The following is a 27,587-nucleotide window of genomic DNA, read 5'->3' as shown; positions in this document are numbered from 1 at the left end:
ATTATAGTTCTACATTTTTTCAGGTATCTAGGTAATTTAAAGGATTTGCAATTCTTTTTTATTTGTTTGTTTTTGGTTTGGGGGTCACATCCTGCAGTGCTCAGGGGTTACTCCTGACTCTGCGCTCAGAATTAATTTCTGGCAGGCTTAGAGGTCCATTTGGGATGCCGGTATTTGAACTACCATTCGCCCTTGGATCAGCTGTTTGAAAGGCAAATGCCCTACCGCTGTGCTATCATTCTGGCCCCGATTTATAATTCTTGCTTATTTCTCATCCTAACTCCAGGTCAATGACACCAAGTCTTTGAAAGCATCCATAGTGCAATAATTTATACCCTCTGATGCCACCAACAATATACATGCTCAGTTTTGTAGGGAAATGAATTTTTGACCAGTACCCTAATCCCCTGGTCAGTGAATATGATATGATATGAAGGTAAAATTATGCTGGAATTGAGAAACTACAGAGACATAGTTCATGTAGATAAAAACAATAGCAAGAGCAAAAGAGAGAATTGGTTGTCATCCTCAGGCTCTGCTTATTTAAACTGTCAATGTCCAAGAATTGACACCAACAACTTTTTCCAGGTTCAGGTTTCAATTGGCTGCTAGTTCTTGACTAGCCTATGTGTTCTCTTTCTTTTTTTTTCTTTTTTTTTTTTTTTGTTTTGGTTTTTGGGCCACACCCAGTGACGCTCAGGGGTTACTTCTGGCTATGCGCTCAGAAGTCGCTCCTGGCTTGGGAGACCATATGGGACACCGGGGGATCAAACCGCGGTCCGTCCTAGGCTAGCGCTAGCAAGGCAGACACCTTACATCTAGCGCCACCGCCCGGTCCCGTGTTCTCTTTCTTGAAAAGGCATCGCAAATGAAGCATGTGCCAGCACTGGTAAAATGAATCACTAACCAAGAAGCTATGCCCAAGTCATACCCAGTAGAGCAGCAGAACACCAACATACTGAATCATGCTGTACAGAGCCATGTACTTAAACATACAAAATGAAGTAACCAGCGCAGCACGTCCTTCCCTGTGTGAGAAAAGAGAAAGGAATGAAATGAAAGTCATGCAGGAAAATTGGTTTAGGTTTTCTCTGCTGTTTGGCTGAGCTTAGTGGAAAAAATCAAAAGCCTGATTAATTGACTGTCTGACAGTCTGGACACAACTCTGTGCCAGTGGGAATTGGCTGACAGCATGCTAAATGACTAGATTTTCAGGAAGAAAATGCCTGGCCAAGGTCTATAGGCCTTAATCCAGCAGTGGAGCCCAGACTGGAGGTTACTCTTGTTCTTTTTGTGGACATTATTTCAGCTCCTGAAGTGTGTGTAATTTCGTTCTGAAGTTCCATGGAAAATTGGAAAGTGGCCCCAATCTCTCATCTCATCTTCCAAAATTATTTGAAAGGTCATTTTCATTCTTTTGGCCACAATTTCTTCATCTGTGAACTAAGAAATTAAATAAAAATTGGTGGTGGGGGTAGGCAGTGAAAGGATTCTATTTTTATGCAGGTGTCCAGAAGTTTGGCCAGCATTTCATTTAAATTTTATTTGGCTGTCTCAACTTAGACTGAGATGGGACTAAATCAATGTGAACACTTAAATTAGTCATAAATTAACAAATAGATCAGAGATAATGAGCACACTCAGTTGTGTTGATTGCTTTGTATACATAAGAATATATTTGAAGCATAAAAATAGGTGACTATAAAAAATCACTTCTATTTGTTTCTTTTGGGGAAATAGTTTAAAAGTACTTGTCATTATGGATCCTTCAAAATCCCAAATCTATGCTCAAACAAGCCTTTTACCTGTGTCTGGGTTTAATTGCTGCTATTTCCCAGCCTACAGGGTAACTTCCTTCTTACCACTTCCTTCCTACCTCCTTAGAAAGACATTATGTAGGACCCAGATGAAGAAGCAGATCTACCTCCACAGTCACTCTCTTTCCCTTTCTCTTGCCCTGGTTTATCTGTGTCTGTATTTAGTGCCTCACTTCCTCACAGGAAGAAATTTTGTGAGACCTAGGGATGTTTTATTTTCCTGCTTATGGGCTCCTGTCAGTGCTTCAAACAGCACCTGACACAACTGCTTATCCAATATTTTATGTGCCCAGTAGAGAAATAACATTTTAGAAATTGAGAGGAGATAGCTAAATCATTATTTTTATATGGCAGAAAAAGTACAAAATATGTAGATTAAACACCTCTAAGATACATTAGTTCTAAAACCAACTCCAACCCTGTATGGATTTGGGCACATCAGTATGTTCTCGGCCTCACATTATTTGTAAAATAGTGATCATTACTGTACTCAGGCTATCTTGAAATATAAGAAGATAAGCTCGAATGCACTGTATTAATGGTAAACATGTTATTGCAATAACCCATAGTAACCATAATGTTAAGCATATTTATCATTCAAAAATTTCAATTCAGTGAAGTGACATAGAGGAATAAAACATCAGGAGAAATTTAAGCAGAAGCAGTAAAGATGAATACATATTTTGAAGACTGAGGATAAAAGAAATGCTCCAGGGCTAGGAAGGTGAGTAATCATCAGAATGCCTGATGCCTTCAATCCTGTCATCACCTGGTCCCTGAAGCCCTACCAGGAGGAACCCCCCACCCCCCGCCCCACGTGTGGAGCCAGGAGCAGCCTTTGATCACCATCAGGTGTAGCAAAACAAAACAAAAGGATAGTCCCAGGAAGCATAGAGAAGTGAGAAAGAAAAGTTTTTCACTTCCTGTGATAAGCATCTAAGGAGATACATTTAAAATAATAATAACAATAGCAACAGGGACAGGGAGGGGCTCAGCCATAAACTACTTTCTTAGCACATGTGGGAGTTTAATCCCTAAGATTGCAAAAAGTCAAAATAAAATAAGCATAATAAAAATATGATGATATCGATGTTTGACACTTTCAACACTGTAACAAGATAGTCAAGTCTTCTAAAAAAAATAACTTAGTTGGAGACTTTCTCTAACAATGTCACTATTCTTCTCACTCGTAATTTCATCTCCTCATAAATATATTCAAGAGTAGAACATTTGACAGCAGTTTGCCACAAAACATCCTTTCCTTCTAGGGATAAAACATGTTCTTGGTCTTTCACAAGCAAAAGACAAACAAACAAAAAATATCCCATGCCCCTAAAACTTCACTGAGCTTAAAATGCATGCGGGGAACAGGAGTGGAGGGAGGACAGTACTGGTGGTGGGAATAGCCCTAATTCACTCTCACTTTGGACCCTAAATATAACTGTGAAATATTTGTAATTCACATTGGAAACAATAAATTAAAAAAATGCTTCCTGGGGCGACTGGAATGATAGTACAGAGTGTAGCACCTGTCTTGCATGTGGCTGACCTAGGTTTGATCCCTGGCATTCCATATGGTTCCCTCACCCCACCCAAGTACTGCCAGGATCGATCCCTGAGTGCAGAGCCAGGAATAATCCCTGAGCACCCGTGGACAAGGTTCAAATATAAACAACAACAATAAAACAAAACAAAAAAACCCACAGCCTGGAGGATGTATCTACTTACTTGATAAGTTGAGGTACACATTCAATGTTTGGTGTTTTGGAAGTAAAGGGCGAAGCCACAGAAGCTTCCTGTTCTGATAAAGAGATGCCTACATGAGCCATTTTCAAGGCCTGTAAACAAAAATGTACCTTATTGTCTAAACATAGTCATACTTTTTCCACTAAAATCACTTACAAAAATGCTTGAGAACCTGACCACAAGGACTTAGAGACCTATACACTGACCAGAAAATGACTGGCCACAAGAATTCTGTTCTGCCTACTGTCTCAGAGATAGAATAGCTAGAGCAATAATATAAGGTGTTGGAGAGCTTGTTTTGCCTACAGAAGGCCCAGGTCTGATCCCTGGCACTGCATGATCCCTACCTATCACTGGGAGTAGCTCCTGAGCACTGTTGGAATTGCCCTCCAAAACCACTAAGTCATTTTGTGACTGGTCAAAACACTCTCAAATCTTTAATATCTGCTTCTCTCTCAAAAGGATGGAGATGGCATATCTGCCAAAAGATAGTATCACTAAAGAGCTTTAGCAAGTATGATTGAAAGTGAGGTCATGCCCCCCCACACTGCCAGCTAGCTACTCACCCCACAGTCATTGGCTCCATCGCCACACATACCTACAAAGTAACTGAAAGACAATCAAGTCAATTGCAGAGGAGATTAAAGCAATCTTACTTAAGCATTTTTCTAATTAAAAAGATAAAATGAGCTCATTGCTCTGGGTTCAATCATGTAAGGGTTTTCCCCTAAGGATCTGGTTTGACTAAAAAGAAACTGTACCTCAGAAGTTTACAGAAACCTTTGAGAAACCCAGCTCACCATTCCTGATTCCAAGTAGAGACCTGCTTCATATTTTAGTGTAGAAGCAACCTTCTCAAATCTGAATGGGTGTTTGGAATTCATAATGAGACAGTCTTGCCAATTGAAAAAGGGCAGGACTTGAAACTAGATCTAAATTTTTCTTTCTATTTCACTTTAACTTTTTTATTATCTTTTTCTTCTCTACAAAACATTTTTAATTATTCAGTATGTATGGGAAATTACCTGATCATTTCTACAATAATGAAAAGGAATTCATGGGTGCTATTAATTTCTCACAGGAAAATCTATGTCAGCAGTGAATCGACTGAAACCAAGTAGTGTCAACCTTGGACGGTGTAAAAAAGAAAATGCATGCCTGCTTCGAGATTGATTTTTGAGACCAACTGATTACTGCTCCCTTTAACTGTCTACAACATGAAGAACAGTCAGTTTAATAAAGGAGCTGTACTTGAACTGCTGTTATATAACTTTTGGTGCGTCCCTACCATACTGCTTGCTGAAGGAAGCACATGCTCTCAGTCATAATGAAATGATATTTTCCTAAGTGAGAAATTAGTTGAAAGACTGAAAAGGGTGATGATGGGATGGGAGTGAATAGGCAATCTAAGTAATTTGGGGAGCAATTAGGAAGCCCTTCTAGAATCCTGAGGGATGCAGTTACAGAAAATAGAGTTCCCCAAGGGTGAGCCTCTAATTTGAACTGCCCATTCTGTCAGTAGAAGCCTTGCATGTTTGAAGAGAATTTTTCTCATTTTGGGTAGAAAAGATTCTTGGCTTATGGTCTTATATGCTTATGTGCTTATGTGTTTATATCTTTGTGTTTATATGCTTATGTGAATGCCACTGTCTGCATCTCTCTATAGCATACCTGATGAAACTTTTAAAAGTCTAAAATTTCATTGTACTATCAGAAACTTAGCTCAGACTGCCTTTTCGGGTTGACTTCTTGCTCATTTAACATTTACTCTAGTGGTGGTTCTCAATGCTAAATGCAAAATTAACTCATGTTATAAAGTTTTATAAGAACTAAGACCCAGACCCCAAATAAAATAAAATAAAAAATAAATTGTCCAATATTTCTGGACAATCCTGTGTTAATATTATTATTTTATCAAGGTTTCCAAGGTGACTATCATATGTAACAAGGTAAAAAAATCACTGAATTTGAGCTGAGGAGACAGACCATGGGATTGAAGCACCTGCTTTGCACACTAGAATTCTGAGGTTTATTCACAGCACAGGGTTCCATGAAACAACCACAATCAGTCCCTCCACCCCAGACACATACAGACAATATCACTACTAAATTTAAAACAAATATGCAGAGGCATGAAGAGAGGCATAAAATTTGCATATGCAGTGCTATAGTTTGATGTTTGGCACTATTTTCAAGTAAAGCCATGTATAGTTTTTCCAGTACTATACAACATGAATGTCACAACCACGGGCATGCACTAGCATTGAACCATGCAATCTGTTGGCCAATCTGTACTGTAGGGAATCCCCCCCTAAAATGCATATTTTGAAAATATATCTAACCACAATGTCTTTCTGTATCTCTTATGCACCCATTATGCTTCATGTAATTCACATTTTAAAAAACTTACACCAAAGAACTAGGGAGATAGATTAAAAGGTAAGTCCAAGCTTTTCATTATGGATGCCCAGGTTTATCTCTGATGCCATATCGTCTTCTGAGCACTGATAGAAGCAACTTCTAAGTACACCCAAAACAAAATAAAATAAAAAAGAACTTACTCCAGTTTCTGAAATTCTTCCACCAGGCTGGACTTCTGTCCAGGAGACATTCTTGCAAAGATGGTTCCATTGATCAGTATCTGTAAAGAACCCCAAAGGAAAATCTTTAACATTTGATCTGGCAATGCATGGAGACATTGATGGCACTGAGGGGGGGGGGTCAATGTTTCTAAGTTATTCTTCATATTTTAAGATACACATCAAGATGCCAACCATCAGGGGCCAGTACAGTGGTTCTAGAGTTAAGGTGTCTGCCTTGCCAGCGCTAGCCTAGGATGGACCGAGGTTCGATCCCCTGGCATCCCATATGGTCCCCCAAGCCAGGAGCGACTTCTGAGCACATAGCCAGGAGTAACCTCTGAGAGTTACAGGGTGTGGCCCAAAAACCAAAAAAAAAAATATGTCAACCATCAGATATGTATGCCAAAAACGACCAAAACTCAATCAAGATGACTGTTGAGTAGAAGAATTAGGTGAAAACCATGAAATACAGGAATTTAGCTGTGCTGCCATAGAAAATAGGTTTCTGAAAAATTCGATTTTTGTTTTGTTTTAGGGCCACACTCAGCAGTGCTCAGGACTTATTCCTGGTGGTGATTAGAGGACCATATGGGGTGCTGGGGATCAAACCTAGCAATTGCAGAACCCACTCACCTATTACTCTGGACCCTACTAAAAAAAAATTCTAAGCTCAATAGACCTTTAAACCAGCTGAGTATGAAAACGTTAAAAAAAATATTAGAAATCAGAATTACAAGAAAAGTAGAGAAACTGATCAATAAGTTATTAGAACTCGCAGAAAAACAGCCTAAAAGTGAAATAGTAACTATTTGTCATCCATCTGAACTTGGCCAATTACAATAGTGATGCTTAGTTGACATTCCAAATTTAATATGGACTATGGAAGCTTGATAGTTCAGAATAAAAACCTATAGAGGCTCTATCCAATAGAACTTTATTCTTACCATCTCAATTCTTTATGTTATATATATGTGTTTCTTTTCTTGACAGTAAACTAAGCTTGCTGTTCATTTAGTCTTACAGTAGCCATTATATTTTTATTAAACATTAATTAAAATTATGAGTAATTAATTGCAAATAATTTATCTTTGATTAACACTGCTATGAATTTTTCTCTAGTTTGTATGTACCTACATAAATAAAATAAATATTATAATATAAATAATAAATATCAATAAATAATAAGGTCAACTAATAATAATAAATAAAATATAAATAATATAAACATAAATGTAAAACTATATATTTTGTATATAATATGTATTATACATCCCATATATACCAATGTATATCAAATATCCTCTCAACTATGGAATTTTTTCCTTATTATAAAGTATAGTTTGACCTACCATATCAATGTTCTTTATATAAAAACCTAGGAAGAATTCCTCTCTACTTTCTAGTATAATTGCAGAATCTCCACTAGATTGTAAGACTATAGCAATATTATTATAACCATTTTGAAGCAATAATTATTGTTAATAATTAATTAACTTATATACTTATATATAGGGTGATAAATTGATTAATTAATTATTTGATTAATTAATTTAACTTGTTAATCAAGTTTATTATTTTAAATATGGAAGCAAATGAAATAATAGTAATTTAGACAAAGACATCTGCAATCACATAATATATATTACCTGTTTAGAAGTTTGACATTACATAAGATCATGCTCTGTAAATGATAGCATCATTATCTTCACCAGATTAGTATCCTCTTTTTTTTTTTTTTTTTTTTTTTTTGGTTTTTGGGCCACACCTGGCAGTGCTCAGGGCTTACTCCTGGCTGTCTGCAGGCACGGGGGACCATATGGAACACCGGGATTCGAACCAACCACCTTTGGTCCTGGATCGGCTGCTTGCAAGGCAAACGCCACTGTGCTATTTCTCCAGGCCCAGATTGGTATCCTCTTAAGACATACCTTTGGCAGTAGGCTGCTGAAATGTTGACTTATAACCTGGAAGGATTTTCCACTTAAGGCAAAATGATAATTTCCTTCTCTGCCATTACCAGAAACTTCTTCTCTGATGTTGATATAACTGTCCTGCAAACCAAGATATATACATATATTTATATGTATATATAATACATTATATTATAATATTATGATATATAATATAATATATATACATATATTTTAACTGAGAAAGGACCACAAGCATATCTGTAGAATGATCTCAGTCTAGACATTCACTTCAGTTGATTTTTTATAAATGAATTATTAATGGAATCACTATGAAATACACCATTACAAAGTTGTTCATGACTGAGTTTCATATAATGTTTAACATCCTTCACTAGTACACATTTCTCACCACCAATATCTCCACTTTCACTCCAGCCTCTTCCCCATCCTCCTTTCCATTTCCTCTCCACATACTCCTCCTGTCGTTATTTTTGTCATTATTTTTTGTTGGTTTAGTTCTTCTTCCTCCTTTTTCTTTTAGACACTGTGATTTTGCCATACTGTTATTGAAGGGGTATAAATCATGTCACTTTATTTCCTTTCAGCACCCAGTTCTTGACCAAAGTGATCATTTCCAACGACCATTGTCACAGTACTCCATTCTCTGCACTAACTCCACTCCTCTGCTACTTTTGGCAAGTTTCCTAGCATGGATTATTCCTCCTGTCCTGTGTTTTTATTGTCTTTGGATAGTATTGCCTTATGACCATACTTTCTCTTTGAAATATCAAATATGAGTGGGATCAGTCTATGCTTATCTTTCTCCCTCTGACTCATTTTCTCAGCATAATATTCTCCATTTCCATTCATCTAAAAGCATGTTTCATGACTTCATTTTTTCTAACAGCTACACAATATTTATTTTGTTTTGTAGATGTATCACATTTTTATCATTCACTTGCCTGTTTTTGGAACTTGGACTGTTTCCAGATTCTGGTTATTTTGAATAGTGCTGCAATGAACATAGGAATACAGAGGGCTTTTCTGCATTGTGTTTTTGGGCTCCCAGCATATATTCCTCAGAGCAGTGTTGTAGGATCATATAAAAGCTCAGTTTCTAGTGTTTTTAGGAACATCTCTATTGTTTTCTGGAAAGGACCAGTTGACATTTCCACCATCACTGAATGAGAATCCCTTTCTTCCCACATTCCTGCCAGCACTGGTTGGACTCTCACTTTGAAAGTCACTCCAGGTTTGATACCTCCGACAATCACTTTCTCTTCGCTGAATTAACCTTTGCACCTGACAGAGACCAGAGAATAGGAACCTAATACTTACTCATATCCTGTTCTTATACTGATTTGATCTCATGGAGTCCCAGAGAAGAACACATTTTAACATTTCAAGTGTAAAATACAAAAGCACTGCAGCTTGTCAACTCTCTCTCTTCAGTGAAAACTTATAATTATAAACATAATTAATATTGTTCCACATGTCACAGTAGAGATATGATACCGATAAGATCAGAGATAATGAGTGAAACTTTTTTGTCTTACCCTGAAGACATGCTCTAATTTTTCAATACATACAGAAGTATCTCTCCTAGGGAATAAATCCCCCTTTGAACCCAGTGAAAGTTTAAAAAGCAAGAAAAACTTGGAAAAGAGATTTGCCACTACCTTACTATATTCATCATCAAATAGAACCTATTATTTTTTTATTTTAAAATAATGAATTATTTGTGGAACCTAGGAAAGTATCATACCTTAAAACTCAGTAAGTAAACCAAGAGCAGTTTATGTGAGGGAATTAATTGGATTGTGTGTGCTAGTCATTTGGAGAAAGATCACATAGGCCAGTCAAAGCTATTAATTCACCAGCACTGTGAAGCAAGTCAGGTAATATAGCAGCAGCTTTGTTCTATACCTGATTCCCATATGCAATGTTTTTCTTCTCTTCTACTAATTTCCAAGATATTGATGGAGAAGAGAACATGGTGGCTTCATTTGCCTCAATTAGAATCACCTTCTGGCTTTCAGAAACCATTCCAGACTTTTTGGCCACTGTTATTGCTGTCTGAAGATTGTCACCTAGAAAAAAATGAAGAGTTCTAAGATAAGTCTAAGTGATAAACCCAATTAAAGTGAAACCTGGAAAATAAGGTGAAGAATTCAGACCATATATTAGCTGTGAAGAGGAATCATCTTAAAGTTATCTTTTACCCCTGACTTCTCAGGATTCCTTAATATCTTTCATAGTTCTTACTACTTTTCTTCTAGTTACTTTATTGCTTTCTATTTTTTGCCTAGGGAAAAGGAGAGTGGGAAAGGAAAATAGAAAGCAAAATTGAGACCTGTTCTTATTATTTGTTAACAACTTGGTAAATTTTCAGCAGAACTGTACTGGTTTAATATAGTTTCTGGTGGTTCCACTTTCAGACAAGTTATATAAATATACTAGCTATATTTTCTACTGATTATGATTGAAATCTCTGAAGAAAATTTTAAAATGTCTATTCAAGAACATTGAAAGTAAAATAAAAGCAAGTAACATGTAGAAGGAAGTCAAATTTGGAGAAATAAGGTAATGGAATTATTGCCTTTTTCTTTTCTTTCTTTCTTTTTTACAAAATATTGTAAATAAAGGTTTCACTGGAAGTTCTTAATTTAAAAAAATGGAAATGGCTTCTGGGTTTTGCTGCCAGTCTTGATCATCTGCCTCATGTGGCCATTCAGGTCACCTTTTTCATAGAACCTTGGGACAAGAATTACTTTGTTTTACCTCATATGTCTGCATTTCTCTATAAAATTATAATGAAAATTAAAAAAAGCAATAATAAGGGTCTCAGGTGCATTGGTGGAAGAAAATAAGGACAGAACTAAATACCAAGCCAAAGTCAATAACAATAGAATCAAGATACCTAAACCTTAAAAATCTAACATAAAATGGGCCTGTTATACTGGCAGGTCAGTGAGCAAAGTGTGGTGCTATAGGATGCACTTTGGGAGCATTGGTAGAGGAGGTCAACCCTTGTGATGAAAATGGTTTTGATTCACTTGTCTATCTGAAATCCAACTTTGAAGGACTTTGTAGATCACAGTGGTTTTAATAAAAAATTTTTTGAAAAAAAAATAGAAAAAGTAAAAAATAAAAATAAAAATGACAGAGAAAAACTCAATTACTTAAAAAGAAATCAATAAAAATTAACCAATATGAAAAAATAGAAAAAAATTAAAGTCAAGTGAACAGAATCTAAGTGTGGCTTAAAGCATAATTGACCTTTTTTTTTTTTTTTTTTTTTTTAGCAACACAAGTACTTGATTTATGTTTTGATGCCCAGGCATGCATTTCAAAGAGCTAGCTCAAAAAATCCCAATATAGTCAGGCCCTCCATTCCCTGAGGTTTTTCAATTTTTTACAAATCCTGGTTGATTTAGATAATTGAACACTTGGGATGCAATTATGCCTTTTCCTTTCTTACTTTTGATCTCTTTCTACATCAATTCCTATTCTACTTTAAATTTATCAATATTGTGTCCCTAAAACCTTAGGCTCCAGCCTCAACCCCAATATTATCAAAAATTCAAGTTCATTTTCTCTATGGCCCAAATGTACTATCTAAGTTTCAGATCTTGTAAATAATAAATCTATTTTTCCAAACTGTTTATTATTACTGAAGAACATCTTTTAACCATAAAAGAATTCCAAGTCAGGAAATTACACTATTGACTTTAAAGGGGAACAATCTATGGAAAGAAAGCTTACCAGGATTTGGGTGAGTATCCCCAGGCATTTCTAGTCAATAGTGTGACTAGTAATCAGACTGACACAAAACAAACAAACAAACAAAAAAGGATTCACATTCATGTCATTATATTTAAAGAATGAAGGAATAATAAATTGGAACAGAAAAATAGTTTAAAAAAAAAGAAGTGAAAAATTTCCCAAATGTGGTAAAAGACAGATTCAAATATGGTAAAATTTACTGATTCAAGAAGCTCAGTAAATCCCAAATAGTATAAACTTAGTAGAATCACACAGAAACACTTTATAATTACAGAAAATACAAGATAGACATCTTAAATTAAAATATAAAATATATTTATATAAATTATAATACACAGATTATAGTATAATTATTAATTATATTAATATTGTTTATAATAATTATATAAATTATATTTTAAAAAGCTTTTAGTCAAATTGTCACAGATTTCTCTACAAAACTATGAGAGCAAGGAAAAAGTGGAATAAAGAATTATCAACTTAGACTTACATAGATGTAAAAATATCCACCAAAGGGGCCGGCGAGGTGGTGCTAGAGGTAAGATGTCTGCCTTGCAAGCGCTAGCCAAGGAAGGACCGCAGTTCGATCCCCTGGCATCCCATATGGTCCCCCCAAGCCAGGGGCAATTTCTGAGCGCTTAGACAAAAGTAACCCCTGAGCATCAAACAGATGTGTCCCGAAAACCAAAAAAAAAAAAAACAAAAACAAAAAAACACCAAAATAAAGAGAAATTCATAAATCTTTTGCTTTAGAAGTGCTCAGAAGCACTTTAGCATATATATATACATATATATATTTATATATATACTTGATATACATACTTGATATGAACTTAATATAATGACTACTTAATATAGGTACTGGTTTCTCCCCAGTGATCATGGGATCAGGTAGTGCTGGAGATCAAGCCCAACCATCCTACCTGCAAAGCATAACTCAGCACATTGAGCCATCTCCCCAGAACAAGATATTTTATAAAAATAGAAAACAAAATTAATTTAAAAAATCTTCATCAGACTCATAAATGAATGCTAAAAGTTTCATGAACTAAAAGAAAATAATACCAAAAAGAAACTTGCAAAATAATGAATTGAAAGAACAGCAACGTAAATAAGAAAGATATGAATAATATGTATTTTTCTATGATTATGTTATGTTGTGATTTTGGTAAGTCTTGCTTTTCAAAAGTAATAACCTTACCATTGTCTGATGGGTTTATTGTATATTCGACACATAACATCTATAATACAACGGAGGGAGTACGGATACTATGATTCTTCTAGAAGCTGCTAAAAACAATGAATAAGATTACATTTGACTATCTCTAACATGGCTTCTCTGAGATTTCTATCAATCTATTTATGGGGATCTTCAACAGAACTAATGTTGAATGGTGTTCTTTTACCCTGAAGCTAAAAAAGTAACTCTGAAAAAGTTAAATCTGAGCGGAAAGAGGCTTCCTATGCATGTTCCAGCAGCATATGAGGAAGCCATTCTGCACTACGGCACAGGTCCATTTGGCCATCCAAAATAAAACTACCACCACCTAAAAAAATCACTGCTCTTCAAAACAGTTGTGTTGACCTATGTCTCAGCTATGGAACAAAGGAATCTAACAAAACCCTCTAAGAACTCCCAGAGCTATGTTTGTGGTATATTAAATAAAAAGATAGTATGGTATTAATATCCAAAATAAATAAAGACAAGAACCAAGAGGACTAGTCTATGGTAGAGTAGGAAGCTTGCTACAAAGTGAAGAAGTGCAATTAAGGCAGAGGGACCACTATGACAATGATAGTTAGAAATGATCACTCTGGACAAGAACTGGACAAGAACAAAGAGATAAAGTTATATGCATGTACCCTTCAGTAACAATATGCACACCATAGCATCTAAAAGGGAAACAAGGAGTGAAAGAGACAGAAGAAAAATATCTGTCACAAATTTAGGTGGAGTAGAGGGCAGGGGGGAATGTCTGGAGGAAAACTGGAAACACTGGTGATGGGATATGTGCACTGGTGAAAGATGTTGAAATTGCGTGACTGAAGGTCAATCATAAACAACTCTGTACCCATATCACATTTTTATTCAATTAGAGAATTTATTTATTAAAAATATTATTGGGGCCTGAGTGATAGAACAATGGTAGGGTGCCTGTCTTGCATGTGTCTGTCCCAGGACAAACCTGGGTTCAATCCCTGGCATCCCATATGGTTCCCCCAAGCCAGGAGCGATTTCTCAGCACATAGTCAGGAGTAACCCCTGAGTGTCACTGAGTGTGGCCCCAAAACCAAAAAATATAATATACCGAGCTTTTCTCATATACATACTGACAGAGAAAGAAAGAAAGAAAGAAAGAAAGAAAGAAAGGAAGGAAGGAAGGAAGGAAGGAAGGAAGGAAGGAAGGAAGGAAGGAAGGAAGGAAGGAAGGAAGGAAGGAAGGAAGGAAGGAAGGAAGGAAGGAAGGAAGGAAGGAAGGAAGGAAGGAAGGAAGGAAGGAAGGAAGGAAAGGAAGGAAAGAAAGAAAGAAAGAAAGAAAGAAAGAAAGAAAGAAAGAAAGAAAGAAAGAAAGAAAGAAAGAAAGAAAGAAAGAAAGAAAGAAAGAAAGAAAGAAAGAAAGAAAGAAAGAAAGAAAGAAAGATATCAGAGCTTGATAGGTAAAGACCCAGCAGAACAACTAGATCACATAACTGGTAGATATCTGTTACATAAAGATAAAAATCTGCTAGAAAATAAAAGAATTTGAAGGATTAAGGAAGGAAGGAAGGAAGGAAGGAAGGAAAGAAAGAAAGAAAGAAAGAAAGAAAGAAAGAAAAAGAAAAATAAAAGAAAAGAAAAAGAAAGAAAGAAGAAAAAAAAGAAAGAAAGAAAGAAGGAAAGGAAGGAAGGAAGGAAGGAGAAGGAAGGAAGGAAGGAAGGAAGGAAGGAAGGAAGGAAGGAAGGAAGGAAGAAGGAAAGAAAGAAAGAAAGAAAGAAAAGAAGAAAGAAAGAAAGAAAGAAAGAAAGAAAGAAAGAAAGAAAGAAAGAAAGAAGAAAGAAAGAAAGAAAGAAGAAAGAAAGAAAGAAAGAAAGAAAGAAGAAAGAAAGAAAGAAAGAAAAGAAAGAAAGAAAGAAAGAAAGAAAGAAAGAAAGAAAGAAAGATATCAGAGCTTGATAGGTAAAGACCCAGCAGAACAACTAGATCACATAACTGGTAGATATCTGTTACATAAAGATAAAAATCTGCTAGAAAATAAAAGAATTTGAAGGATTAAGGAAGGAAGGAAAGAAAGAAAGAAAGAAAGAAAGAAAGAAAGAAAGAAAGAAAGAAAGAAAGAAAGAAAGAAAGAAAGAAAGAAAGAAAGAAAGAAAAGAAAGAAAAGAAGAAGAAAGAAAGAAAGAAAGAAAGAAAGAAAGAAAGAAAGAAAGAAAGAAAGAAAGAAAGAAAGAAAGAAAGAAAGAAAGAAAGATATCAGAGCTTGATAGGTAAAGACCCAGCAGAACAACTAGATCACATAACTGGTAGATATCTGTTACATAAAGATAAAAATCTGCTAGAAAATAAAAGAATTTGAAGGATTTCAGATAATAGTGTAGACATATGTACACATGCCCCTCACACTTTTGTATGCACACATACACATACACATCTACATACAGATTATCTAAATTATTCCCACCCTAAAACACTATTGAAGAATAGTAAACTATGCAGCACCGAAAGTTGCTTTGAGAGGATAGTAATGAAGAAAGTAAAGTGATTCACAAACCTTATGGGTTGTGAATTGTATAATTGGGAAAGAAGTGCAGAAGAAATATAAATGTTTCTATGTGTTCCTAATAATAGAACTGGGTTCATGAAAAAAATCAAGTGAGGAGTAATTGCTTTAGTGGGAAAATAAGATATCTTGGTGACCCAATTAATAGAGAGTTAAATATGATTTTGGTTAGAGTTTTAGATGTTACTATCAATTGATTTTCAGTGTAGCTCACAATCCATGCTGGCTCAGTATTCTTTTTCTATCATTTAACAATTAATATCATCATCATTGCATAACACATCTCCACATTTAGGTGATCTCTCAAATGTCCCCTCAGAGAAAGAGCTTCATCTAGAATAAATGGTTATATACCCACCTTTCCACATCACCCTGTTTTATTTACATGCTGCATAACGCTTGTTAGTTATTTATTTTATTGCTAAATTGACTGATTAGCCTCTATGCCATTTCATCTAGATGGAAGCACAGTGAAAACAGGAATTTTGCCTTTTTGTTGTCTATCAAAAGTACAGAGAATGCAGTGTGGCCCATAATAGGTAGCCAACAACACTTCCTGAATGTGTCTATCTCTCAATCTACATCAAATTCTTAACTTCCTTCTCACTCTGTTATATACCTGTGATCATGACAGTCCTTATTTGGGCTGAGATGAGTTCTTCCAGGACAGGTTTTGTCTCCTCCTTTAACCGATTCTCCAAGATCAGCAATCCCAAAAATATCAGGTTTGATTCTACCTTGTCCCTGGAAGAATATTGACAATTAAAGTCAGAGCACATTGTCTTCTTTGCAGAATGCAGAACAGAAGCAAAGGCAAACAGCATATATTTGCAGGGGCATCACTCCTCATTTAAGTAAATAGTTTTTAACCACTCAGTTTGTGCTGATTCTCTATAAAAAGAGATATGAAGGGATGAAGATATAGTGAGATTTGGGGATGAAGAAAGAGTATAGCAGGTAGGATGTTTGTTTTGCATGTAGCTGAACTGGGTTCGACCCCCAGTACACTATGTGGTCCTCTGTAAATTGTCAGAAATAATTGGTGAGGTCAGAGCCAGAAGGAAGTTCTGAGCATCTCTAGGTGTGGACCAAAAATTAAAAGAGAGATACTGAGACATTTCTATGACCAAATAAAGAGCAATAGAGAGTACTTATTAAGAAAAATAATTCTGGGGCAGGAGTGGCGGCGCAAGCGGCAAGGCATCTGCCTTGCCCGCGCTAGCCCAGGACGTACTGGATACCCGGGGCATCCCATATGGTCTCCCAAGCCAGGAGTAATTTCTTAACGCATAGCCAGGAGTAACCCCTGAGCATCACCAGGTGTGCCCCCCCCCAAAAAAAATTATTCAATCATCTAATAAGTGAAATGATTGCAAAGACCTCATCTGTATGATGTAGTTAGCTTTTTATTTTCATCACTTTACATCACTTCATTACTTCACGCAAGAGTTAACTAGGTCTGATATGAAATATGAAAAACAAAAGAGGAAAACCTAAGAAAAGCAAAGGTCCATTTCCTCCAAAAACCAAGACTATAATTAATTTTAGCACACAGGAAATATGAGTTCATAGCCTCAAAAAATAATATCCTTTGGTTGAGAGTTAGCTGAAGCCTGCATGCATGCTGAGAATGATGCCCTGTATTACAAACTGGCAATTCCTGCCATGGAGTAGGAAGGTGTGGCCAAAAATAAACAAAATAAAGAGCACCTCTTTTAAGGCCAAACTCATCTTTTTTTTTAATCAATAGAACTCCTCTCTCTTTCACCCGACCTATATCTATGTTTCCCTGAATCAAGTATTAATGTTTGTGCATTGACTTAGGACATAAACTGAAGTCAGTGACAGTCTTTGGACTGCCAGTATCTTTACCAGAGTTCAAGAAATACAGTTTGAACTAGTCTCCTCAGAAAAGAAAAGAAAAAATGGCATTTCCCAATTCTGAATTTGATTCTTTTCTCTAACTTAATTACAAACTAACTTTGCCACTTTACCTAAATTTTTCACCCACCCTCTAACCAAGTTGAATCATTCATTTCATATTCTTCCCTCAGACATCTAAACTTCAATAAGACAAAACTCTTATTTTATGGAAAAATCACAAGATTTTTATGATCTAACATTGAAATTCTAGCTATGTTTTGAGATTCCAGAAAGTGGTCCCCAGAGAGAAATCACTGTTCCTTGGCAAGAGAAATTATACAAGGGATAAAGAACTGGTCTTTTGTACAAGAAACGTGAGTTCAATCCCTGAAAGGGTAGGCAGGGGAGGAAGAGAGAGAACGGAGGGATGGAGGGAGAAAGTGAGGGAGAGAAAGAGAATCAATCCTATGTAGTGAAATAGATTAATTTAAATTATTACTGTATAGAGTAATTAAAATCTTTCTGAGTAAAGTAATAATGGAGCTGGTTTTTGGAAGAAAAAAAACTAAGCTACAGCCTGATTTATATTCTTTTCAATTAGTCTTTCTAGTAGTCTTTATGCCAGACCTGGGTTTTTAGCTACTTCCAAAGACAACACTGCATGAGTAAGACAATAAGTTCAGGCAAAAATTTATTTAGGGTTTAGCATCTGTCATAACATGTGGCCCACCTTAACATTTGAGTTTTGGTTTTTCTGTTTGTATTTCTTATCAGTTACAACACACATCAATCAGGAGACTAGGCTCAAAGCCCAGCTCCATTATTTTTTGCTGTGTGATTGAGGACACATCACTTTTTTTTGGTCCAATAATATATATCATTTATTTGTAAAAGAAAGTGGTGAAATTAATGGATCTTCAAAAACGTTTTGAAGGTTCTATTTCAAACCTTATATAATTCTTCTTTTATGAATTATCTGTTTGAGCCAAAAAAACAAAGAGAAGTGGTTTCTTATGGTATTTTAAGTTCCCCTATTGGATGAACATGCTATCTTTCCTGGCTTTTTGTACAGATATTTTATCTCATGTTCACATATCTAAAAATAATAAAAATAGAGAATGTAATACAACAGGAGCATTGTCAGTCCTTCACTTCTTAAAATGTGTGTGATATTTTTGAAGGATGCACTATGCAAAAGGTATGTCAAAAATTCTCAAAGTAATTATAGCAGTGTTGAGAGCATTCTGATATTGAATCTGTGATATCGTATGTGTATGGTCAATACAAGCATGCACACACAAGAGAATGCTCTCATCAGGGACCTAAAAGTAAATTAACTTTATTAAGAAAATAAGTAGTAGTGATTTGATTTTGACACATAAAAGGCAAACTGATTATTAAATACAATTAATGAGCCCATGCTTTTACCTTGTCTAAGGGACATGGACTGGGTCATGCACTCTACTGTGTGCTACAGAATTCAGCATTTCTTCTAGTTTGTGTGTCTTTGCTGTGAATAATTCATTATAGGCTAAATACCCAAATTATGAGTTTGAGACTTGTAAATGTTATAATAATCAGAACAGCTGCATTTTTGTCAGATGTTGATGGATATCTGTCAATAGGTTCTTGGGAAACTAAATTTTATACCAAATTCTACCATTCCCAAGTGTCTTCCTCTTTAAAATAGACATTTCCTGATAAATTTAATAAAATATATAAAGCCTTTAATTTATAATGTGAACCTGGGAAATTATATTGTTTTAATGTTCTCAACTTAATTTTTAAATATTTATATACACTTTCAAACTTCAAATTTCTCTCTCTGACTTTAGTGACCAGAGCTAACCAAACTGATCAAAATAACAGAAGTTATATTGCTCAAAGTTTTAAGAAACACATTAAATGGACCCCAGAAATCTATGAAATATTTTACAAAACGTGTGTTGCGAAATTGTTTATAACTTGCTAAGCCAGTAAGATGATATTATTTATTTTATACTATGATCAATTTATAGTGTATCATGTTCTAGTATATGTAAATGTATACATATTTTGTATAATACAAGTATAAAGCTGTTTAAGAGTCCCCTTGTTCTGCTTTACTTATAAATTCAAAATATTTTGCACATTTTTAATATTTTATTGACTTTCAGGAATGTAATTATCCTGTGAACTAGAAGATTATATGGTTATATTCAGAATATATTCCATGAGGTTTTAATCATTTTAGAGTCATTTCACTGACAAGATTGTCAATTGCATTGGATATTCCATTGTATGTAGGAATTACAGATACTTTTTTAGAGAATATGTGCAGATAATGGTGCCTAGGCATAGGGTTTTGTTTTAATATGTTAAAATAGCAATATAAAACATAGTTATAATAAAATTGAGTTTAACAAGTTGAGTAAAACATACTAAATATCCCAACTTTAGAATTCTAAATAATAAAATAAACCAGCTGTTTTACAGAATTGTTACTGATAGTGAAAGAAAATTGAACATGGTATTGAAGGTAAAATAGATATGATTTTCCTAATATCAAGTGGGAAAATTAATTTGAGCTAATAAGCACTCCAGTTTATTTTCTTCTCTGAACATCCCTTTTTCAATCATACATAGAAAATTTTTCTCTAGTAAGGTTCTCAAAAACTTAATTTTTTTTTCTAACAAGCATTACCTAGATCACTAGTGTTCAATGATGCTGATTCACATAAGTTTCCTCTTGGATCTGTAAAGGTATTACTACTTAACAATGGTTTTTACCTATCAGTTCTTGGTATTTTGCAAATGTAGAAAAGTTAAAAATCAACTGACCTAGATAGTGTTTTACATCCAAACTATATTTTCATCTTTAACTTATATATTTCTCCTCAATCATTTTTTCAAATGTAATGTTTGAGGATTATCAACTTACAAGTATAATTTTAACATTGACTATTGGGGTTTGGTTCAAAATGACATTAATATTTAGGTGCCTGTTTTCAAAGTGAGATCATCAGATCCTAATTTTCAGTGTATATGCCCAAAAGTTTCCCCAATCAATATTCAAATCAATTTTGTAGTTTAGACAGGGCAGAATAACTTTACTTACTCTATTTATAAATGTTCAGAAACATTCCACATACATAATTTAGAAATCTACGTTGCTTTGTCTATTGCCTAGTCTTGGTACCTTTTCTCATCATTCAGCTTTGTTCAATTTCTCCCACCTTACCTCTTCAAAGCAGTGGTATGGTGATCTAGTTCCAGCTTCTTATAGGCCAGTGCTATGACCCTGAAGCCTTGTGTCGTATAAGTCTGAAGCTCACTAACAAAACTAGTTGGTACTGTTCATAAAATAACACAGAATTAGTATGCAATATTTGCTTAACAGATATGGGTGGAAATTCTTTACAAACAGATACAATTCTTGTCCATGAAAACACACTATTAAACAAACAGAACCTTAAAGAACCCTAAATATAACTACATTGTCAGGGTTCAGTCTTGAAATCCCTGGGGAAGAAATAAATAAAAAGCCATTGAAAATAAAAGAGAACAAAAATATTTTGGAAAATGTGGGTAAAATGATTTTCTTCTTCAGTGTAAGCAAAAAGAACAACATTGATTGGAAGTCTACTGTATTGGGCTTTGACATTACAAAAATGAAATATAGGCCACACTCTAAGGACCTCTAGTTAACAGGTAATAGGCTAGAAATTTAAATGTTAAAAGATCATTACTATGATCTAGACTATTGCATTGGATGATATAAGCTCTTACAGAAACATATACCAGACTTGGAAGAAGTGCTAAGGTAAATTACCAAAAACAAAAGTCATTCGGCTAAGGAAGTATATCTACAGAAAATAGTAAACCCTGAGTAAGAGTATCTGGTAAATCTTATAGAAGAAAGTGCTGAAGGATTTTTAAGATATTTGAGAATAACCTGGAATTTCTGGAAATCATAAGAATAAAAGCAGAACATTCACAGTTTACTTATGGCATGTAATGGAAAACTAGTCTGATTGTGCATTTGGATGATTCAGAATAAGAGAGACCGGGACCAGATGGTCAATTCACAAACTATGGAATAAATTCGAAGGAAGGCTTTGACTAAAATAGTGTAAGATCCAGAGATTAGCAGTTGGCAAGGCAGAGGCCCTGAGGGAGAGGAATAATCTGATATTAGGAGGAGAAAAGGGAAATACCTGATTGTCTCCATCTGGTAGAAAGATCAATTTAATTTGGATATTGAGTTTGGAATGCCAGTGAGTCATCCTAATGGCAATGACTAGGAAGCAATTAGAGTTCACAGTTTAAGTGCAGTGGAGACATATTTAGTTAAAAATACAAATTTACTCTTCTCCCTCCATCTCATTTCATTCAGCATGATACTTTCCATGTTTATATGTGATGTTAGAATACCCTGTTAGTAATAGTATTACAAAACACAGTGCCTAAAAGGGAAAAGGAAGGTGGAGAGAGAGAGAGAGAGACACAGAGAGAGAGAGAGAGACAGAGAGAGAGAGAGAGAGAGAGAGAGAGAGAGAGAGAGAGAGAGAGAGAGAGAGAGAGAGAGAGAGAGAGAGAGAGAAAAGAAAGTATCTTCCATAAAGGTAGGCAGGTGTGAGAGGTGGCTGGAAGGAGAACATTGGTGGTGGGAAATGTACATTAGATAAATGGGCATTGGAACACTGTATAACTAAAATTCAAACATTAACAACTTTATAAATGTATGTCTAATGGGGATTCAATTTTTTAATTTTTTTAAATAAAAATAATTTTCCATTGCAATACAAATCAATGTATTTACCTGTATCAGCTTGACAAAAGCTAGCTACCATCTCTGGTGCGCCTTTCATGAAAACCAGCCGGTCACCTCCCATCTCTTGGACAATGGCTGTCATCCTCTGCAGTGCTGATGAGAATGGGAACTGATGCAGGATGGCAATTCCTTCCACTGGGACCTGGTGGAGACATGGGGAATGGAGAAGGGACACACTAATAAAGCTTTGGTTGGGAATTTATTACACTCTTTTAGTGCTTGTTTTAGCAAACAAGGGATACACAGAAGAAAAAAGTAAATCAGAAGTAGCTAAGATTTTTTAAATTAATATATTTATTTAAACACCTTGATTATAATTAGTAGTTGGTTTTCAGTCATGTAAAAAACACCTCCCTTCACCAGTGCAACATTCCCATCACCAATGTCCCAAATCTCCCTTCTCCCCACCCCACCCCCATCTGCACTCAGGATAGGCTTTCTACTTCCCTCATTCATTCACATTGTTATTATGATAGTTCTCATTGTAGTTATTTCTCTAACTGTACTCATCACACTTTTTGGTGAACTTTGTGTTGTGAGCTGGACCTTCCAGCCCTCCTCTCTTTTGTCTCTGAAAATTATTGCAAAAATGTCTTTTAATTTTCTTAAAACCTATAGATGAGGGAGACTATTCTGCATCTATCTCTCTCCCTTTGACTTATTTCACTCAGTATAACAGATTCCATGTACGTCCATATATAGAAAAATTTCATGACTTCATCTGTCCTGATGGCTGCATAATATTCCATTCTGTATATGTACCACAATTTCTTTAGCCATTCATCTGTTGAAGGGCATCTTGGTTGTTTCCAGAGTCTGGCAGAGCTAGCCAAGTTTTACATAAACTTACATAAAGGCATCTATTACCTTTCTGTGTTTGAGAGGATTTTTCCCCCTTGAATTTTGATGTTTCATGTGAAAAACAAGCAAACTTACCTGGCTGGTTGTTCTGCAGGGCTTAACAATCAAAGCATGGGCTGGTACTCCCTTGACATGAAAATCAAACCCAGATTTGGCCATTTCCTGTTTTACAAATGGAATATTTCAATGAGGAGATTTAGGTCTTGTTCATCCACAGGCACTGTCTTTAAATTCCCCCCTGTAGAAATTCCTCAGGGCTACCTCAATATAGTTTTGGTATTCTCTCTGCTTGAGGAAGGGGAAGGAAGATGAGTCAGGCTTATTTCAACACAGGGATAAAAATTCATTAGAAATGCTGTGAAATTTCAAGGGCAAATATTTCTGAATTATTCATGCAATTTATTCTGCTTTCTCCATTCAAATGTGCTGCATAAGAGACTCACTATTTCTGAAAGCCTTAACTTGAAAGTATTGAGCATGAAGAGCAGACTCTGTGCAGAGTAGGTGCCTGATGGTCTTTCCTTTCCTAGTATTCATTGCTATTCCTGTTCTTCCCACTCTTTCTCATTTGCATTGCTGGTCTTCAGGGTGTGACAGGGCAGGGACTATATTATATGTGATTAATGTTCAGTAAATACTCAGTAATTGCTTTAATAATGGCTGAAGATTACAGACAAAAGAATCTTTTACCCAAAGATGTCAAAATGCTTTGTAATCATATTATTGAGTGGCAAAAAAAAATTGTTAAGAGAGGAAATCCTAATCCCTAGAAATACAGAAGTAAGTCAAAAAGGATTGAGGATTGAAAAAGTTGTACCAAATTGCTGTATGCTACTAGAGCTAGAAGAATTTCTAAACTTCCTGGCCTGGGGATTCACACAGGAAAGCTGATACTACAAATCTGCAAATGTGTGTTCCTTCAAAATTCACCTTTCTTTTCTCTCTTCAAGTTCAGTATGTTGCACTGGGATGGGGGGTGTCATTTTATATGATTGAAACCCAACCACAATCATATTTGTAACCAAAGTGTTTAAATAAAAAATATAAAAAAATAAAATAAAATTTTAATTTAAAATAAATACCTAGTGAATTTAAAACAAGTTTAAAAAAACAAAATCACTGTAACTATTTACTTTTATACGATATTTCTGAATAGCATTTCCTCTTTTAGAAAAGATTTGAAATTTCTATTTTGTTTTACTCTTCTTCATATGAACACTGGTGATAAAATTCAATCATTTGTTTTATGGTGGAGGTGCCAAAGTTTCAATAAGAGAAAGGACTTCCCAGGGCCAAACAGTCAAAACAGAGCCAAAACTAAAACTAGGAGAGCCAGATTCCTCATCCTAAAAATTCTCAGTTTTGTGTTTAAATCTACTTCAAAGACTCAAACAAAGCTCTTTAATGTTCATCCTTGACTTCTTTGCTAACCCAATATTAAAGACCACAGATTTTGTGAATCAATGGTTGTATTTATGCCAGTACAACTCTGGCATAAAAGTTTTTAGATTCATGACCAAGCTGTGACTTACCCAGGTGGTGGCTTCAAACATTTTGAGGTCCAGTGGGTCTCCCTGGATGGTCCCATCCAGAAGGATGAGAGAGTGGCAGCTGGTCATGGCTGCAAACAGTGGGCTCCATGGCAAAGCCTTGCCAGAGGCAAAGCTATGAACCTCCTGGAAACTAAAGGAGCAAATGAAATAAAACTCCATTTTATTTCGTCATACAAAAGAGGAACTATTTTAGAATGACTATCTTTATTTTTAAGTCAAATATAGGACCAGGAAAAGAGGTCAGGTGTAAGGAGTGTTCTGGCATGCACAGATATCTGTGTTCAAACCCTGGTACCACATGTCTCCATTCTGCATTTCAAGATGTGACCCTGGTAGTTTTGAGCATGACCACTTCAAGGGGCCTAAGCATTTGGCCCAGTTGGCTAAATATTACCAACAGTATATAGTTCTGGAGCCTCTTGTATATATTTATATATTATATTATATATTTTAAATATATAAAATATATTATATATATGGGCCCGGAGAGATAGCACAGTGGCGTTTGCCTTGCAAGCAGCCGATCCAGGACCAAAGGTGGTTGGTTCGAATCCCTGTGTCCCACATGGTCCCCTGTGCCTGCCAGGAGCTATTTCTGAGCAGACAGCCAGGAGTAACCCCTGAGCACCGCCGGGTGTGACCCAAAAACCAAAAACCAAAAAAAAAAATATATATTATATATATTTTCAACACATGCTTGAAAGCTTCCCACCAAATTAATATGTTCTTTTTCATTAGTACACACTTTCCTATCATTCTTATACAAGTATGAGATTGTCTCTGAGGTTCTTTCAAGTTCTTTCCTCATTTCTTTGTTGATTTAATTCCAAAAGTATGAAAAACAATTTGGAGGTAGCACCTAAATGTAAACACAACCCTATCTCACTGCCAGCACTTCCCTTCCCATCCTGTGAGACATAACAGCTAGAAAGTTCTACAACTAGAGGTGCATGCATGCATCTTCCTCCTTTCATCATCCTTTAGGGCAGGCTGTGTTCTCTGTACTTCTCTCCAACACAGTTGGCATTAGACCCACAGAAGACCACCAACAAATATTTGGCTCAATGAATAAGTGAATAAATGGATTGGCTGCATAGAATCAAAATGGTCATGATTATAAGGAAATAAACTAAGAAACAACAAAGCGTTGCAAAGGATACTAATGTCCCTGTCAGCTTCCTACAAAAGCTGTCATACTTCCTACAGAAAAGGCTTGATCAAAAAGCTACTGAGACACATCTAAAATGTCAACAGCCAGTTTCTTTCACTAATCCTAATGCTGAAATCATCTGACTTAATCCTGTAGCAAAATATGTGCAAACTGGTTTCAGTGTCTTCTTAAATGGCCCATAAAGAGTGATTCATGGAGCAGCCATTCCTTTGTGGGAAATCTCTGAATTGCAGAAGCACTTCCTTCATCAGGCAAATATGCTTCTAAGAGCCAGACAGAATCCCTTTTTTCTCACTTCTACAAGTGTCAACTTCATTCTGCTCTTTAACCAGCTTTTATCCTCCCATAATATAAAAAGTACTTTTATTTTGTTTTTTGGGAGCCCCACCTTCAGTGCTCAGAGCTTACTCTGGGTTCTGTGCTCAAAGATTACGTGTATGGTGCTTGGGGGACCTTATAGGGTGCTCTAGGTTGAACCTATGTGGGCCATATGAAAGACAAAATGTCAGTCCACTGTATTCTCTACCTTGCTCCTTCACCCTGCACCATTAGCTATGTTCCAAATTGTATTATTTCACTCATGATAAGTATATACTATACTTCTTTAAATACTGTCCTTGTTGGGTTTTTAATTCATTTTTTAATTCATGCTTAGGTAGTTGTAGTTTTTCTTCTTGTAACTTCATACATCGGGATGCTAACTCATTATTCAGCTATTATTTCTTTCTGACTTCTACATTAAAATTTCCTTGAGCATTAAAAGTCTCTTGGCTTACTACTGACTTTCATGATCATATCTATGTATCAAAAGTTTGTTTTCTTTGTGGTTCATCACAAGCCTTTCCCGGGTATTTACTATGCATCTTTTTTTTTTTTAATAAAAGAGAAACTACTAGCATTGTGATTAATACAAAAATTCAATTTTACAACAAAAAGTAGGCACGGACCAAGATTAAAGTATCAGGTTTTTATAATGACACACACTGTTATCACTATGTAATACTGAATAGCATTTCTGAGTTTTTAAGAAATGAACCTAACTTTGATATGTACAACCTAAAAATAAAACTCTGCACCCTTGTTCTCACACTTGTATTCGAATGTGCTTTAACAAGTATTGGTAGCCTCTGGTATACACCACATTTGGTAGAGCCTGTATGAACAGATAGAAACAGTAGAGCTGAAATGATTTGTTTTGAGAAGATATTTAATAGCCTATCATTCAATTTTAAGGATATATTAATCTTTTTCCTATATTATTAATTACATTCTTCAAAATTTTACCTTGAGTTGCTTTCAGTTTCAGAAAGGAAGGAAGGAAGGAAGGAAGGAAGGAAGGAAGGAAGGAAGGAAGGAAGGAAGGAAGGAAGGAAGGAAGGAAGGAAGGAAGGAAGGAAGGAAGGAAGGAAGGAAGGAAGGAAGAAGAAAGAAAGAAAGAAAGAAAGAAAGAAAAGGAAGGAAGGAAGAAAGAAAAGGAAGGAAGGAAGGAAGGAAGGAAGGAAGGAAGGAAGGAAGGAAGGAAGGAAGGAAGGAAGGAAGGAAGGAGGGAGGGAGGGAGGGAGGGAGGGAGGGAAGGAGGGAGGAAAGAAGGAAGGAAGGAATGAAGGAAGAAGTTCTAATTAATGAATAACCCAAACACTATCAATTGTTTTATTTTACATTCACAAGTCACTTTTATAAATAGAGTTTCAACAATATCATGATTGGGGCTGAAGAAATAGTT

General features: G+C 35.5%; 1 protein-coding gene across 1 annotated transcript in view; it reads right to left on the bottom strand.

Annotated features, from left to right (window-relative positions):
- Positions 1 to 27,587, bottom strand: part of ATP13A4 (ATPase 13A4) — a 143,831-nt gene that overhangs the window by 22,988 nt on the left and 93,256 nt on the right. The window contains exons 14-24 of the mRNA XM_049776029.1: positions 24,673 to 24,823; positions 23,216 to 23,302; positions 22,268 to 22,421; positions 20,687 to 20,798; positions 16,223 to 16,347; positions 9,985 to 10,148; positions 8,074 to 8,196; positions 6,125 to 6,204; positions 4,130 to 4,172; positions 3,546 to 3,655; positions 932 to 1,028 (exon numbers count right to left, since the gene is read on the bottom strand). Coding sequence (XP_049631986.1) covers positions 932 to 1,028; positions 3,546 to 3,655; positions 4,130 to 4,172; positions 6,125 to 6,204; positions 8,074 to 8,196; positions 9,985 to 10,148; positions 16,223 to 16,347; positions 20,687 to 20,798; positions 22,268 to 22,421; positions 23,216 to 23,302; positions 24,673 to 24,823 — 1,246 coding nt within the window. The remainder of the gene's footprint in view (positions 1 to 931; positions 1,029 to 3,545; positions 3,656 to 4,129; positions 4,173 to 6,124; positions 6,205 to 8,073; positions 8,197 to 9,984; positions 10,149 to 16,222; positions 16,348 to 20,686; positions 20,799 to 22,267; positions 22,422 to 23,215; positions 23,303 to 24,672; positions 24,824 to 27,587) is intronic.

Source organism: Suncus etruscus, chromosome 6, assembly GCF_024139225.1.
Source record: "Suncus etruscus isolate mSunEtr1 chromosome 6, mSunEtr1.pri.cur, whole genome shotgun sequence".
NCBI classification, from domain to species: domain Eukaryota; kingdom Metazoa; phylum Chordata; class Mammalia; order Eulipotyphla; family Soricidae; genus Suncus; species Suncus etruscus.
This window is presented reverse-complemented; position numbering and strand designations above follow the sequence as displayed.